Source organism: Callorhinchus milii, unplaced genomic scaffold (assembly GCF_018977255.1).
Source record: "Callorhinchus milii isolate IMCB2004 unplaced genomic scaffold, IMCB_Cmil_1.0 Scaffold5, whole genome shotgun sequence".
Taxonomy (NCBI): Eukaryota; Metazoa; Chordata; class Chondrichthyes; order Chimaeriformes; family Callorhinchidae; genus Callorhinchus; species Callorhinchus milii.
The window spans coordinates 50,526,551-50,544,071 of NW_024704746.1; the positions used below are offsets into that span (position 1 = coordinate 50,526,551).

The 17,521-nt window shown below is 43.0% G+C and overlaps 1 protein-coding gene across 2 annotated transcripts in view; it reads left to right on the forward strand.

Annotated features, from left to right (window-relative positions):
- Positions 1–17,521, forward strand: part of braf (B-Raf proto-oncogene, serine/threonine kinase) — a 71,356-nt gene that overhangs the window by 47,665 nt on the left and 6,170 nt on the right. For both annotated transcript variants that reach the window (XM_042334908.1, XM_007898599.2), the window contains 6 exons: positions 6,287–6,423; positions 8,008–8,125; positions 10,563–10,647; positions 12,780–12,956; positions 14,679–14,725; positions 15,830–15,948. In XM_042334908.1, coding sequence (XP_042190842.1) covers positions 6,287–6,423; positions 8,008–8,125; positions 10,563–10,647; positions 12,780–12,956; positions 14,679–14,725; positions 15,830–15,948 — 683 coding nt within the window. The remainder of the gene's footprint in view (positions 1–6,286; positions 6,424–8,007; positions 8,126–10,562; positions 10,648–12,779; positions 12,957–14,678; positions 14,726–15,829; positions 15,949–17,521) is intronic.

The window sequence follows — 17,521 nt, forward strand, 5'->3', positions numbered from 1 at the left end:
ATATGTAGGTCCATGCACAATACCAGTGAACAATACTAGTACTACATCATAGTAAATTATCGAATGATCATTGTTGATTTTGAATAATCATACATCAAAGCATTTAAACGTGTTTGTAAAAGAAACAATGGCTCATCGTACATTTACATAGAAGGAGCAGGTGGATTGATTGAAATGAAGTGAAATGGATATGACACAGATACAAAATAGCAAGCAAGAATGATAGATAGCCTAGATGTTCTGTCATGTTTGAAGAGCGAGAAAGCAGCATCAGAAAATATAACATTTGGTGTACGTACCTTCTGTAATGGGCAGTTGGATGAATTATGGTCTTCATACACATCTGGAATTTGTGCCATCCTCTGAGGTGTGGACCAACATTGTTTATTCCCCTCCCTCCAATACACCGTTACATGACTGGTTTCCTGTCTCGGTAAATTGTCAGCAAAAGTAGTGCGAAAGTTGGGCAACAGAAAAAATACGGAGTATTTAATTTCAACTCCCATCGCCAAGCTAAATATTTCATATTTGGGATGCACAATTACGAGCAAGCGCTTACAAAGCTATAATTCCTAGCAAATTCACAACAAATGAGAGCACCTTTGGTCACCCTCCTACCCCTACCCTCCCTCATTTTCTGCCTTATGATGCTTCGAAAGCAAAAAATTTGAAATCTGAGTGTATTCTCAGAAATTAAGACCTGTTCATGGTTAGGAAACTTTTTTTCTTTAAGACTTGTCACGGAGATGTTAGAGTTTTTATCTCTGTTATATAAATCAGTTCAGGTGACCTGATCCCAGCCTGCATGACTGCATGGCATAGCCTGATGATGTTAGCTAGCAGCTTGTAACGGAAAAGCCTAAGTTTATCCCATGAAAAAATGTGATTAAAAAGGATTGTGTTGCATCTGAGTGATGGACATCTTACAGGAATCGCCCTAGCCTCCAAAATCTTATGAAAGCTGCGTGCCATTTCTGATACTGGCTGATTTACAGAGTCAGTGCACAATCTACCCATTTAGGTAAGTGGATTTTCAACTTATCCATGATTCTGAGAGTGAAGCTACCATTTCACAATAACCTGCTATTTGGGTGGCACTTGTGAGACGGTTGTAGCAGACTATGTTCGGTCGACTCCAGCTGGAAAAATTATCTCAATTCAAAAACTGGGAGCTTTTCTTTTCATTCCTCTCATTATGATTTTCATTTTCAACGTCTCAAAACCCTCCTCTTCGACTGAGCCTTTGGCCACCCTTCTACCCTCCCTGCCCTCCACCCTCCCCGATCCTGACCCCCAGCTCGGGTCCAAATCCCTGACTGTCCAGTGACTCCCGAAGTGAAGGGAGTTACACAAATGTAATTTTGATTTGTATTGCATTCTCTCACAGAATGCAGCCTTGATTTTTTTTACAGTCCAGGCAGATGAGGCTTTTGAAGTTGTGTGACATAAATGCCCATCTCAGATTAAGGATGCCAAGAGAGGCACGCCTACATCACAGAATCTCAACTCTTGAATCTTTAGTTGCACAACATGTATGTGTGTGTATCAATCCATTCCTATTCCACTGAAAATGCGACGGCACATCAGTAAGTCTAATGCTTGACAAAACTTGCCCAGCTAATACTTCTGAGGTGACGGTTCTTGTCATCTCTGCGTGGTCCTTGGGCATTGACTCTTTTAAAGCCCATCAATTTACAGCTTCCTGTTTTGGTGTTGAGCAGGCATAGTTGCTTCCCTCACTGACACAGAGAGGAAACAGGACTTTCCTCTAACCAGTCAAACCTCAGTTTGCCATGCTTTTACACTAAGATTTTCACATTTCCTAAGAATTCCTGCCAGTGAGAAAGTAACATTTGAAATATTCTTCATTCGGCGTCCATATCAATTGATCATTTAGTTATGCGATTTCCAGCCCGTCTCCAGGCGGAAATAAATATCCTATTGCACCTATCTCCCAAAAGCAGTCATGTTCTCTGTGTCCTATTAAAAGAAGGGCTGGGGTGTAAATAATCCAAGTCAACGTTGTGGCCAAAGCTCTGGATGGATGACTGCAAAATGTATCATTTATTTAAATAATGTGCACTTGAGTTGGCAAGTGAGGATTCCCAAGTCAGTGAAGTTCAGATCATCTCTCAGGTCAATCAGTCAATAAAGATGGGATGGAAACGAACAAGAACAAAATGTATTGGTATAGTGCCTTTCTTTCACGTCGGGAGGACATCCCAAGGCACTGAATAGTGAAAAATTTGCACCCGAGCTGGGGGTTGGAGGTACGAGGGGTGGGCGGGAGGAGGGAGGATGACCAAGGCACAGTCAAAGAGGAAGATTTTGATTCCGGCCTTGAAGGAGGCAAGGGAGGGGCCGAGGCGGAGCAGCAGTATGAAGTTCCAGGGGATGAGGCTAGAAAGTCTGAAGGCACAACCCCCAAGGATGGGGCGGTCATGGTGGGGGAATGGAGCAGGCCAGAACCCACAAAGCCGAAGGAGCAGACAGTTTGGCATGGTTTCAGTAGGTCAGACTTTGCAGCTCTTGTGACAGCTTATTACAACTCTGCCAGAAGATTGCAGAGTTGAACACCTGTCTTCAGTTGGCTGCTTTCACTGGGTGAGTCTTGCCAGTTCTCAGCCTGGCCTTTGCAGATTGCATAGCAACTAGAACTTTGCCGTCTGATTCTATTTAGTCAACTCCTAGAAGATTGCTGCCCTCCTCTCAGCTTGTGGCAATGGATGGTGATGCTGGCTATGAGTGTGCCCAATGTGTTCTTCTGAGGGAGGATGAATAGTGGCAGAAGGCAGTAGCAGCGTGGGTGGGGTGGGGGGGGCTGAGGAAGCCTACAGGGATAAAGAAATGATGAAATTAGCCAGGGTTTCTTTACACTAATCAATACTTTCTGCAAAATATTTCTGGAAGTAAATGCAAGGATTATGAAATTGAGATTCACGCTGAGGTTCATACATTTCAAAAGAGGACTCTGGACAAAATACTGTTTCTGGTCATTATTCCATCTCCCACTGGTGCATTTTTCAAACACATTTCTTAACCATTCTTTCGATTTTGATCACTCCATAGATCTAAGTAAGAGACAGTGTGCCTTTTTGCTACATTTTCCTGCTGTACATCAGAGCAGTAAAAGTCCAGAATTCTATTGTTTTGGACGTGTAAAATGCAAGCCTACATGCCACCTTTACATTGGATGATCTTAAATCTTTTGGGGAAAAAAATTCCTTCCTGAATAAAGATTTGATGTACAGCCAGGATCGGTTGAAAGGTATTCTGTTTTGATGTGCATATTTCATATGCTCTATACCGTGTATGCATTTGACGTGATTGCAAGTTCTTTAAAAACAGAACCCTTTCTCCACCCCACACGAATCACGGGGTAGAGGAGAGAGATTCTTTTGTTAAGGATTTGATGTGACAAAGTGCTCAGAATATGTTTAAAAAATATTCAATCCTTTAAGTTAACGTGCCTACTTTAAAGCAAACTGAATAAAGTAAGGTGAGCATTATTGTAATAAACATTCCTGTGCACTGTTAATCCCCGGAACTTATTTCCTAATGGGTTGAAATCCACTGGAGGGTTTTTTCCCAAGTAGTTTAGTGGAAGGAAGTGCTCCAAGTGGAAAGAAGTTTTATGTCTGTCTTTGAATGGGCAGGGAGACCTGAACTGGCTTGTATCTCTTGAACATTCTCCTTCCCAATCTGCAGAGCAGAGTTATTAGAATGGTCTATATTCTAAACCAGGCGTGTCAAACTCATCTGGCCTCAACACTGTTCATTTGGTGGGCCGCACCATAAAAAAGGTTATATGTACATAATACTGTACCAGAAAATGTCTCTATATGTGTATATTTGCTCAAATATCCCAATTTGCAATTTACCAATTACCCCCTCTGCACAATTCCAAGTCGTCAGTCTGCAGGCTATTGCTAAGTCTGAATAAATAATGATGGTCTCAATATTTAATTTAAATTCCAAAATACAGTGTTTTTAGCATATTGAAACAAAACATACTGGCAGGCTGTGAAAATGCCATTTAGCTCCACAATGAAATTTATTTTCAGTGATTTATGTGCGGACACTTGGCACTTTTTCTTCTTTTCTTGCACCAGAATGAAATTCACACGCATGATCATTTTAGAAACCAATGGGTGGACCGCCAAATGTCACGTTTGACAACCTTGATCTAGACCGTCCTGCTCTATCAGCTGGAGGGAGGATGTGTGGTGAGGTGCCCAGTGTCTCCGACTCAAGGTCTTTCTGCTTTCACGTGGACACCTTTAGCTAAGAGCAGAAAAGTAAGGAAGCTGCTCACAACCCTTTGGTGAAGCGATGTGACGCCCCATTAGAGCAGAAGTACCACGTTGTGTGGTGATGCTGCATTATCCTCTGCGGCCCAGACAAAGACTCGTGTGAGCAGCAATGCTGGGCTTGAAATTACATCATGACCAGCAGGATGTCACAATATACATGGATTCTGTTTCACAATAATCTGAGGATCACTGGTGTATGGATTAAGTGTCTTTATTAAGGATAAGCACCATAAATTATGGGCCTTTATTAAGGATCAGCAGCACAAATGATCCAAGTGGTCCGTACCAGAAACACATCTGATTTAGAAGCGTTTGGTACGGCCTTATTAACTTGAACGGTGTGAAATAATATTGTGACTGAACTGTCACAAGTTGATGTGGATATTCCTATGGTCCCAATTGTTATCTTTTCTGGAGGTTTTGTGGAACCTTTAGATAGTCCAATTCATCACATGCCTGTCCTTAGTCATCTCCTTATTGCAACAATTTGCATTCATATTGTGCGTCCATCACAAGGGGTAATGTTTCAGAGTGCTTCACAATGATGGGGCCAGATGCCGAGAGAGGGGAAGGGGAGAGCTGACCATAAGCACAGTCAGAAGGTCAGATAGCATTGTGCAGAGCTCTGAGATTTTATCCTATCCGAAGAGGTCAAGATCAATGCAAGTTGTTGCAGTTTTAAAATGGGATTTACTGTCAGAGAGGGGGCTAGAGGGAAGACTTAGAATTTGTAAGGTAGGCCAGAAATAGTGGTGGGTTTAGGACAGGGAGACACAGAAAGTGCATGAAAGCCAAGCAGAGGGGGCGACCCGAAGGATGGGTAATCAGGATGGAGGTTATCAGAGAGATGGTGAGCTGTTGGAATGCAAAATGATTATGGGATGAGGATGAGACCACAAAAACCACCACAAGTATTTTTGTATAGCATCTATCTCATTGGGAAGACGTGCCAAGGCTCTGGACATTCAGGGATTTGGACCCTGGTGGGGGTTGGGATCAAGAGGGGTAGAGGGCAGGGGAAGGTGGGTTACCGAAGGCACAGTTGAAGAGGAGGGTCTTGAGACGTGCCTTGAAGGAGGCAAGGAAGGGAGCGAGGCAAAGGAACAATGGCATGGAGTTCCCAAGCGTGAGGGCAGAGAGGCTGCAGGCCTGACCGCCGATGGCGGGGCGGGCTAGGTGGGGACGTGGACCAGGCCGGATGGAACCTGCTGAGCAGAGAGCGTGGTCAGGTTGATATGGCGTTAGAAGGTCACAGAGGTAGGAAGGAGCGAGGCCGTGGGGCTTTCAAAGCGAGGACGCGCAGCGCGTGAAAACCCAGTATTGTTGCCCAGGAAAAAGAAGTTCTTAACAGTTCATTTGGACAATTGATTCAGTCAATTCCAGAGCTTTTATTAAGACAAACCGACTGGTAACCATTGCAATGATCCTTTGTATAATATCCCCCCGTAAAATTGTGACATCCTGATTGGGAAGGAATCCTGTTGTGCTGGTAGATTGTATCAACTTTCATTTTAATTGCTTATACATTTATATTCTGACTAGGTCATATTTTTACCCCAGGTAAAAGTAGGCACGAAAGCTTAAAAGAGTTTGAACAGTGCTCTAACACCACCCACATTGTGGTGCACACTGCATGCACACTGAACAAGGTTCATAACCTTGTGTTAATTTGCAGTAAAGTTGGCTAACGACACTACGAACTCCTGTCTTCTCAAACATTCACAGCTTTAACCTGGACTTGATGCTCTTTTGCCACCCCCGTTTCCCCATCCCCTTCCTCAAAGTCACAGCATTGGCTACAAGCACAGTCACTATCCTTTTCAGACACTTTGCTGTGAGGTCATCCACCAGTGTTGTACTCTGCATGGACTGTCAGGCATATTCTTAATGTCCTTGTCTTTCAGGTGACCAGCTGCTTTAATAAAGATTCCTATCTTGTTTCTTTCCTTATCAACTCCTCCCTCCCTCAATAGGATCAGCATCGGGCCTTTCTGCCACTCCACCCGCATCGCTTCCTGGATCTATGACCAGTATTAAAGCATTGCAGAAATCACCTGGTACACAACCCCGGGAAAGAAAACCCTCATCTTCTGAAGACCGGAACAAAATGGTAAAAATGAAAGCACTGTCCATCCATAATAGATTTCCATCATGGAGCTAGCGTTCGACAGTGCAGGATAGTGTTTGCTTCAGGAATTCATGAACAATAAGTGTTACTGAAGCTTTTTTCCACCCAAGTTGTTAAAAGAAACAGAGGGGAGGTGAGGAGAAATTTTTTCACACAGTGAATTGTTCGGATCTAGAATGCATTGCCTGAAAGAGTAGTGGAAGCCGATTCGATAATAACTTTTAAGAGAGAAGTAGATAATTGTTTGGGAAGTTTCCAGGGCTATGGGGAGAGCGCGGGAGAGTGGGATTGATTTGAAAGCTCTTTTCAAAGAGCCGGCACAGACCCGATGGGCTGAATGTCCTCCTTCTGTACTGTATGATTCTATGTCCTATACATTGTTTCAGTCCATGTTCAGATAGTTGGGGAAATGACTAGTGAGCTCTCAGAAGCTTTATGCTGTTTGAAACTATGTGTGCCTGACATCTCTCACACCCATACTGCAGGGTGATTTCCAAAGTTTGGGTGGGTTATGTGATTGGTACTTTGTTCCCTCTAAACAGGCCAATATGAGGTAATTGACATTCAACCCTGAATATGCAGCTCTTTTGGAGCTCATTTCACAGACTGCAAGTTTCCTGCCCCATCCAAATGGAAAGATCCAATTAGTACTCCCTGCTGTCCATGTTCATGAAACGTGCTCAGAATAGTAGGTCTAGTTTTTGGCCCTTAAATTCACTGTAGAAAGATCACAATACAATCTTTGTAAGCAAACACACTCTTGATCCAATGCTTTGGCATCTTGTGGACGTATGTTTCCCACCCTTAAGATCGTCAGAGTTCGCACTTTAATTTCACTGCACTGAATGCATGATGTTCAACCTTTCACATAGGTTACATGCAGTAATTAAGTCAGACTACTCTCAAGTTTCTTCTGAAGCGTTACCTTTTTTTGTTATTCTGTTTATATTCCAAAATAACTTCCACTGCTCAAGTATTTTTTCTATTTTCACTGCACTGTTGCCTCTGCAGCTTTTTCCGTGCATTTTTATAAATTGTGGTTTGCTCCACTTGGGTTAAGGCCATGTCATGATCCACTGCACTGGATTTCATTACAAGGCCGCTTTTAATTGGAGTGAACTTTGTACTTTCTATACTATAGTGTCGACCTTGCAAAAAAGTAGCTTTTTTTGTACCTCGCTCGCTTGACTAGAGAACTAAATCAAGATGTACCTTGACTGTTGACAAGGGCTGGTAGGATTTCATTTTCAATAAGTAATGGCCCATAGGGCAGACTGATTCCTTTAAAGGATTGAGGGACAGGGCTGGGCTAAGTGCAGAAGGAATGATGAACCGGGAAGTGTTTCATTAAACATCTTGTAAGTTGATATATATTCAGATATTTGAAAACTAAATCTAATTTGGGATGTTAAGCATCCTGCTTTATGGAGCTTATGATTTATCTTTTTTTTAAAAGAAAGTTTAACAGAATGTGGATTATTTACTTTTTCTTTTTTTGCATAAGCAAAAATAAATGGTATTGAAAGCTGGAGTGTTCTATTAATGCCCATACATTTTGCTTTCTAGAAAACTCTGGGTCGAAGGGACTCCAGTGATGACTGGGAGATTTCAGAAGGACAAATCACGCTGGGTCAAAGGATAGGATCTGGCTCGTTTGGAACAGTATATAAGGGAAAATGGCATGGTATGGAGCATGATTCTCAGGAGATTTGGAGAAATTGGTGGTGTTGGTGGGTGGGAAGTGAATTGCATGTTTGCATTTATTTATTTGTCAGCTTTGATTATCTTAATTCTCCAAGAAAAGTCTTTTGTGCACATGCTCCAAGTTAAGGGTGGTGTCTGGAGTTTGGAGCCCACCTCAGTGCCCTTGTAGCCTCCACAATGTGGTGTAAATTTCCTCAAATTTGGAGTGTCAAGCTCAGTTTCAAGCTGGTGCCCAAGAGTGGACATTCAACTTTGCGTTGAGATGTTTGACAATACGTTTCTTAGCATTTTATCTGGGGATGGTTGGCCAGGACACCGGGAGAGAGAAACTGCCTTTTCTTTTTAGGTCATGCTGTGGCATCTTTAACAAGAGATGGAATCCTACAGATGAGATGTGAACAGGCAGGTGAGACCTTGGATTAAGGTCTCATTTGTAGGGTGACACCTCTCAACAATGCAGCACACCCTAGAACTGCATTGGAGTCAGCCTACACTATGCAAGTATAATAGCTGATGTGGGGCTTGTTCAGGCGAGATTGCGGCCAACAGAATCAGGTAGTTCCACAACTGCAGGGATTATTATTATTCAATTGTTATTTCTTTATATCTTTGAGGATGGTGCTAAGCCACTTTTCCTTCAACTTGACATTGAATTTCTAGGATTATCCCCTGATCTTCCCCTTGCCTCCCACTCATATTTATATCCCAGCACTAGTAATGCTCCATTCCATCCATGCTGCACGTAGGTGTGATGTGACTCGAGTAGAATTGCCAAGCATTCCTTGTGAGAGATTGCACTGCAACCAGTGCCTGCACTTCTCAAGGAACCTGAAGCATGTTTAGAGCAAAAAGAGAAGAAAATCACTGCACCTTCCCAAGAGTTACTTCATGCCTGTATGAAGTAACTGTAAAACATGTGTGTTTTTTTGTTGCATTCATCCAATAACCATTCAAATGATCAGAAGTGCACTTTGGGTGAAACCGTCAGTGACATCATTTCTTTAAAGGGAAATACATGCAGGGTTAGTTAGCTGGTATTGAATAATCGATATGTACGACATGGTAGGAGGCTATTTGACCCAATATTTCATGTTGATGTTTGCTCCTCCCAAGAAGCTATCCATCCTAATTCTAATTCACTGCTTGTTCCCCATCCCTGCAAATACCTTTCCTCTGCATGTACAATATTTGTCTAATTCCCTTTCAAATGCCTCCAAATCAACTGTTCTAACAGCCATCCCATGGCAAATCATTCCACATCCTGATGACCTTCTGGGTGAAGAATGCTTCTGAAGCTCACCTTTTACTCCCCTGGTGACTGATGGACCCCCTACACCCTCTTCCTCCCCCCAACTAATTTTTGCTGAGGTAGTTGGGCCAGCATTGCAGGATCAATGGTATGAAATTATTTAGCAAGAGGTAGCAAGAGGTGGTGAATGAGAAAATTGCTAGACTTAACATTTGGGGGTTGCTGTAGACTGTAGGCCAAAGCAAGGAGAACAACTTGTCACTGTATGATATTAGGAGTGTATGTGAGAAAAGAAGATTGAACTTTGATCAGACCGTATAAACTGGGATTACCCAAGTGCGAAAGAAAGTTTGTAAATGTAGTGCATGACACCTCCTGGCTCAATGTGTCAGGGAGTACATAACAGACAGTTCCCTTCTTGACTTGGTGCCCATCAGTGACCCAGACCCAATTCAAGTGTGGAAGTAGTGGATCCATTTGGTGACCTTGAGTACTGCAACTAAAGGGGCCTTCCCAGGCCCTGGAGGAAGTGCAGAGGAAAGCAACCAGGAAAATACCCAGTGTTATAGAAACAAGCTATGAGCAACGATTCAACAAACTAACCTCTTCAGTCTCGAAAGAAACTTAGGGAAATGTATCAAATGTTAAATGGGATTGAAAAAGTAAATCCAGAGCAATACTTCCAGATGCACCAAGTCAGTTGAACAAGAGGACATAGTTTTAGAGTTTGCAAAGAGCAATTTCAGAACAAACACCAGGAAGGTCTTCTTAACTCGGAGGGTAATTAATGACTTTGATCAGACCGTATAAACGGTATTAATGACTAGAAAGGAAGGGTGGCAGATGGATGAAGAGCTCCAAACTAATACTGTGATCTTGTCAAAATCCTCATTGAAGGTTCAAGTGAGGCACAGAGATGTCTCTAATGGTGATCGTTGAGAATTACAGTCAAGGAACCTGTTGTTGTAGTTTCTCCAGTCCCCTGAGCTTTCAGATATTTTCTGCAGATGGTAGCTTTAGACTATTGGACTGTTAGCTCGACGGACTTTTTGTTCAGAAGTGATTCTGTCCTTGCTGATATTTTGAAGAGTAGACAGGAAATGGAATAGCTTTGGGGTTAAATGCATCAAGCTAGTCGTGGTGGGTGATCGGATTTGTCTTTTTACAGGTGACGTTGCAGTGAAGATGTTAAATGTTACAGCTCCAACACCTCAACAGTTGCAAGCTTTCAAGAACGAAGTGGGAGTCCTCAGGTAAGGAGGTGGGAAGGGGAATGTTCTCAGCACACCAGGCAGGACCCTTGTGCTCCGAGACACGATCCTGAGTCAAGGGTGCTACATAAATGCGAACTCTATCCAACCTAATAAATAAGACTATGTGTGCTATCACCTCTCTTCCCCCCCCTTCCCCTTCTCCCCCCCACCCCCCACCCCACCACTGTCTCCTTCAGTCCCGTTCATGACCTGCTGATCGTTCAGTCCAGGTCTTGGTGTGTGCATTTTGGCTGCCGCCTTGATTCGAGCCAACTCCTCTCAAAATGCCGCCATTTCGGCTCCCCACCCTCCGCTACTCAACCTCTGTCCTTTTCTCCCACCACCCTCCTCGCTTTCCTTCTCTCCTGGACTCTTCTACTACCTCCCTCTGCTCCAGCCTAGGTATTCTCCACTGTGCTCATTGCAGCACTCGGCAATGGTTGTCCCAGAGCAGCCACCCCGACTGGCCCATCACCTACTCTCCCCAAGATCCTCCCCCACCTCCAGAAGGCAAACCCCCAACTTCACATCCTTCCCAAGTCTCCTCCCCCACTCAAACCCCACGGTCAATTTCCACCCACAATCTGCAAATTCCTCAGCCCCTCCACCCTCTCCCAACGCTGCCCCTACCTGCATCGGCCTCCAAAATGTCCGCTCCCTTTCAAACTCTGACCAGTTCTTCATCACCCTCTCTGCTGTGTGCAGTTGGCTGCCACGTTTTACCTACAAGATGTCCAGTCAGTTCACTTTGCAGTGTATTCTGCGAAGCGCTTAAAGACGTCTCGAAGACGTGAAAAGTGCTATATCAAATGCAAGGATTATTATTATATTCACCAGCCTCTGTGACTCCATCACCGCCATCCTCGCTCAGCTCCACTGGCTCCCCATTCCCCCAGGGTGTCGAGTTCAAGATTATGGTCCTCACCTTCAAATCCCTCCATGGCCTGCCCCAATTTTACCTCTGTGACCTCCTGCAACCCAACCGATCCGGCCACTCTCGGCTGAATGTTCGCTGAGCGAATATTTGCCTGTTTCATATACCCACACTGTATACCTCAACATTGGTGGACAGGCTTTCAACCATTCTCCCCATTCTCAGGAACTCCATCCAGGAGTCCCTCCGACTCACTCCTCCCCAATTTCAAAGCCCGCTTTGATACTGATCTATTTGATCGTACTATCGGTCAGCATTCCTCATCCCTCCTCTCCTCTTCGGTTCCCCCTCTTCACCCCCCCACCCCCCATTCCAGCTTGGATGCCCAGAGTCTAAAGCACTCTGAGATGTCCTGCCAATTTGGCGGCATGTTGGCAAGTATACCAGGAGAAACTCCTTTCACTTTTGCATCATACTGTGAGATCATTAATGTCCATGTATATAGGCAAACAAGACTTCGGTTTACAACTCATCTGAAGGTTGGCACCTCCAACAAGGCAGTGTTACTCCAGCACTGTGACCTCAGCTGAGAGTGTGAGTTCAAAGTGCTGACGTTGAATTTGAGCCCACAGTCTTCTGATTCAGAGGCGAGAGTGCTAACAACTGAACCAAACTGACACAAAGCAATGATCAGAAAAAGAATTGGAGGGATTTTAAGAGAAAGAAGTGTGGAATAAGTGAGATGGTTTCCAGACTGAGCTACATGGCTGAGTGACTAACAGGATTTTCTGGTGTGTTATCATGGACTAAACAAGGTAGAAAGTGCATTTGCTTTGCTTAGGATCAATATTTTACACAGTATCAGAGGTTTACCTGCAAAGTACAGTCATTACACACTGCAGTAAATCCTGCGAAGCATTTTGAGATGTTCTCCAAACGTGAAAGGCACAATGATAAACGCCAGGGATTATTTGCCGTGCTCCAAGATGCTGTCCCGCGTGAAGGGCGCAATATAAATGCAAATTGGTTTTGTTATTTTTTGCAGAAGAATAAAGAAATTGGATATACTGAGGTCAATTTCTGCTTTTAGATAAATTCAGTTTAGATCAGAATTGCTCCTGAGAGAACCTCCACTTCTATTGCAAAATTGATGTACAGGACAGGATTCATTTGCTCTGTTATAGTATCTTTCCCAAGTGTAGAGTTAGTCACAGCCTCGAGTTGGCTATTAAGTTAACTAAAACTGTTCTTTGTTCAGAAAAACCCGGCATGTCAACATCCTGCTGTTTATGGGTTACACGACAAAACCACAGCTTGCCATTGTTGCCCAGTGGTGTGAGGGCTCCAGTCTCTACCATCACCTGCACATCATCGAGACCAAATTTGAGATGATCAAACTCATTGACATCGCCCGACAGACTGCACAAGGCATGGAGTAAGTCAAGCTATGTTCCACGACTAAACTATAGTTGGAGAAAATCCAGTGCTCAGCTGCGTAGCACGAGAGAAAATGATCCCGTGGGTGAATTGCCTTTCGAGGAAGTGTCTTTCCCATTTCCCAGTGACAGTCTTAGTTTGCTGTTTTGAAAAAAAGAAACTACATTGTGTTTCACTCTGCAAATAACTCTATAATCAACACCATATCATTTGTCCCAATTTTTCCTTTTGAGACAAAAATTTGCTTATTCCGTGTGGTATCATTGAAATGAGTCATTTCGGTTGCCTTCAGTTATGCCGCGCCATCTTAGAGATGAACACACTTTTTGAAGTTTGATTGAAATTGGAAAAATTATCTTTCTGAAGACCTTTAACCCATATCACCTCTATCCAATTTGGAGCTCCCCCCCATCCCCCCCCCCCCCCAGTTTTTCCCTTTTATATCATGTATTGGTTGTTTGTAGGACATTGCTCTACAAAATCTGCTGCCACATTCGCCATTTGAGCTGCTGTCTGAATCAACACAGCTGTTCAAATACAGTGAAACCTGTTAAAGCAGCTACCTCTGTTCAGGAACCATTTGCTGTCAACAACCACCCTGAAACAGACCCGACCGATTTTCCATAAAAAAAGACCTCTGTTCAGCAACCACCTGCCTAATACAACCAGTGACCACTGTTTTTCAGCCCTGTTGGTGTACAGACACCCTCTTAGTGACCAGTTCAAAGTGATCTTAAGTGTACTGACTGATGATGCATTATCAATTTCCGCCAGCCCACCAGCTAGATTCCTAGCGCATTTACCAGCGCCGCACTGAGCAGTCCATGTGATGCCCGGAGCTTCCCACCTCACCAGTGAGGCGGGCCTTGTTGGTAAATGTGCTAGGACTAAATGCAGGCATGCAGAAATTTGTGACCCATGGAATTTTTGTTTTAATTTGTTCAAACCCAACAAACTCTTACTCAAGCAAGGCGACCTTCATACAAAGGCCACTTTGATCTAGTTCCCTAAGTGGTTGCTGAAAACAGGTTTGACTGCAGTTATATGTATCAGGCTGACTGGTACTAGATTCAATCCGTCTCATTTCTGCCAGTCATGCATAGGGAATACGGTCTCTGGCGCTTGCAACATGTGTCCTTTATTCTTCTGTAAGTCCAGCTTCATTGACAGAGACTTTAATCAATTACCTTTATAATTACAGTGGCTGCTCTTATGCTCATTAACCTTGTTCAGTAACCTGGTTCCCAGTTGTTGCAGGGGTGCGCACATGCTTGCTTACAATCGATGTCAGCAGTTAATCCAGATGTCTCCTTGAAAAATGCTTGTTTTGCCACCCTTGCCTTATACCTCCCTGTTTGTTGATTGCCAGTTTGATGGTTATGAATTGTGAAGGCAGTTCTTATACTGTGGACTTGATATTCATTTGGATTCAGATTGAGGTAACACTTTTTTCCATTACATCTACTCACTCTGTCGGGACTGAAACCCAGGCTCAGGAAAGGAGGGGAAAGAGCATTGCAGCTAATCTTTTCTCTTTTTCCAAAAAAAAACACATTTGAATTTGTCTTGGATATAGCTCACAGAATTGAATGGGTAAGATTTTAAATGAACCAAATAATCTGGCCTGCTGTCAGTGAAAAGGCTGCCTCTTACAATTTTCTGTTCAATTTGTCTCGCTCAGTCAGCGATCTGGAAATTAATCATTGTTCTTGTGTTACAGCTACCTGCACGCAAAGTCAATTATCCATAGAGATCTGAAGAGTAACAGTATCCTTTTCAATGGTGGAGTAGGACACGTGAATCAGTACGCCTTTGAGCGCCTTTTCCTTATGTAATACAGTTAGTTCGGCTCAAGCAGTAAAAATTGGAAACATCATCATATTGGGATTGTTGATGATGATGTGCGATCAATTTAGAATTGTGCATTGCTGGACTTTCTCCAATGATGCCAGTGAAGTAAATTACTACATGTTTATATTGCCAATTTAACGCAGCAAAATGTAGACACAAAGAGGAAAACATTTCTAAATTCCACCAAGATGTCTTTCTCTGTATACGTAATTGTCAATGTTGGCGTCAGTTCCGATTATTTAGCAGCTATTTCCTTTTCGATGTTTGTTGGAAGGAGCAGCCTTGCTTGTTGCTTTAGGTTCTCTTTGAACAGATAATTGATTGCAAGAGGTTTTTTTTAAAATTGTGTTTTGTTCATTTCTACCATAACTGTTTCTGCACAGTGAAAAGTTTCTAAATGATCTACAATGCATTTTCAGGGATTCATCCACAGAATAGAACCAGGTGGGTAACTAACTGGTTCTATTCTGTGAATGGTGAGCACTACCTGTTAATCTATATATGTCTGGTATGTTTTACGAAACAAACAAACAGCATCCATTTGGTAAAGGGGTGAAGAAAACTGCTGTGAAAACCAATACACAGTCGGCTACCCTGCCTGTTTGGACATGCATTAGTTGTACCCTTCACTTATTCCTTATTTGTATATAAAGGTGGTCCCAGCTGGATTATCAGATGGAAGCTTGTCTGAACAGTGTTTGACACTGTTGTAGCAGTTTGAACTCCAGAGGTACCACCAACACACACTCCCCAAGCCTTGGCTCTTGCTAATCTATGCTTTACACTTTTTGGGATTAGGTAAACAGGTGCATCCCTCTTGGAGAGTGTGCATTGCATTACACAGGGAAATTCTAATCCACATGTGGAACTTGGTTCTGGATTCTTTTAAGCACGTAAAGCTTCCTTCCATGTATGGTAGGCACCCAGCTGACCAAAACACAATTGCGAGTAGGGGAGATGTCTGTGGCTTTCGATCTGTGGATTTGACCCACAAATGGTTCCTTAAACTGTGCTTTAAAGATATTTTTCTACACGAAGATCTAACGGTGAAGATTGGAGATTTTGGCCTGGCGACAGTGAAGTCACGGTGGAGTGGATCGCACCAGTTTGAACAACTATCTGGTTCTATCCTCTGGATGGTGAATATTACCTGTTAACCTATATATGTCTGGTACACTTTTACGAAACAAAACATACAACGTCCACTTGGTAAAGAGATGAAGAGAATATCTCTGTTGCCATTAATCAGGGTAACTGTTCGTTATTCTGGCTCAGTTGGTACTAGCCTATGACTCAGATTTTGTGGCCTCACCATCATAGTCTAAGGTGGCAATGCAATGCTGGGGTGTGCTGCATTATAAGAGATGCCATCCTTTGAATGTGAAGTTAAGCAGTGACTGCTTGTTCAGGTGAACGTTAAATAGCCCATGACACTATTTGGACAGACAAGGGAGTTTTTCCTGGTGTCCTTGCCTACAATCCCTCAAAATAACATTGTTCATTCAATTCAAAGCTGTTTGTAGGTTGTTGCTGTGCGCAAATTGGTTGTTGCGTTCATACACAAAACACACGGTTACTTTAACATAGTCACCCGGCATAGACCAGTTGGGCCAAATGTTTGTGCTGTATTCTAAATATATTTACAATAAATCTTGAAAAGCGCTTTAAGACGTCCTGCTGACGTGAACGGTGCTACACCAAACGTAAGGATTATTATTATATTTTCCTGAGTTTTAATCCAGTATTCTGCCCAACATGTCAATCATTCTTCCTGTCTTGAATGGTGATTGACCTGTTTTGGATTAACTCTTGTCTCGATGTGCTGAAATATTTCCAGTTTTTCTGTTGTTCATGGTACTCAGTAATATATTATAATAATTGTTGGATTTGATATTGCACAAGCTGCACTGTAAAATGTGCACATTTGTAGAAGGATACTACAGTGATACACTTCTATATCATTCCTTTTCAATTTTTTAAGTTTTTGACATTCATGTAAATTTCATAGAATTATACAACAGAGAAGGAGGCCATTCAGCCCATCATGTCTGTGCCGGCTCTTTGAAAAGAGCTATTCAATTCAGTACCACTCCCCTGTTCTCTCCCCATAGCCCTGCAAACTTGTCTCCTCCCTAAATAATTAACTACCTCTCTTAAAAGTTGTTTTAAGAGCTTTTCAGGCAACGCATTCTGCATTAAGAGCCTTTCAGGCAACTCATTTCTGGTACCATCCTGGTAAATCTCCTTTGCACCCTCTCCCAATTCCTTGACATCCTTCCTAAAGTGTGGTGCACAGAACTGAACACAGTACTGTAGCTGAGAGCTAACCAGAGTTTTACGAAGGTTTATCATAACTTCCTGACTTGCATTTATAAAGCCTAGTATCTATATGCTTTTTTTAGAGCCACCCCCTTCCTTTTTTGCCCTCCCTATCCCTCCTAAATACATTGTAGCCAGGAATATTCAGCTCCCATTCCTGCCCTTGTTTGAGCCAGGTCTCCGTTATTGCCACTACATCATAACCCCATGTGGCAACTTGAGCCTGCAGCTCACCAATCTTATTTGTCACACTCCATGCATTTACATACATGCACTCCAAGACTTAATCTGTTCTACATTTCTCCATCATTTAATCCCTCCTTTTTCTGTATTACTCCTTATTATTTGTCTCTCCCAGTAACTTGTTTGTCCTCTCTAATGCTACATCCTGAT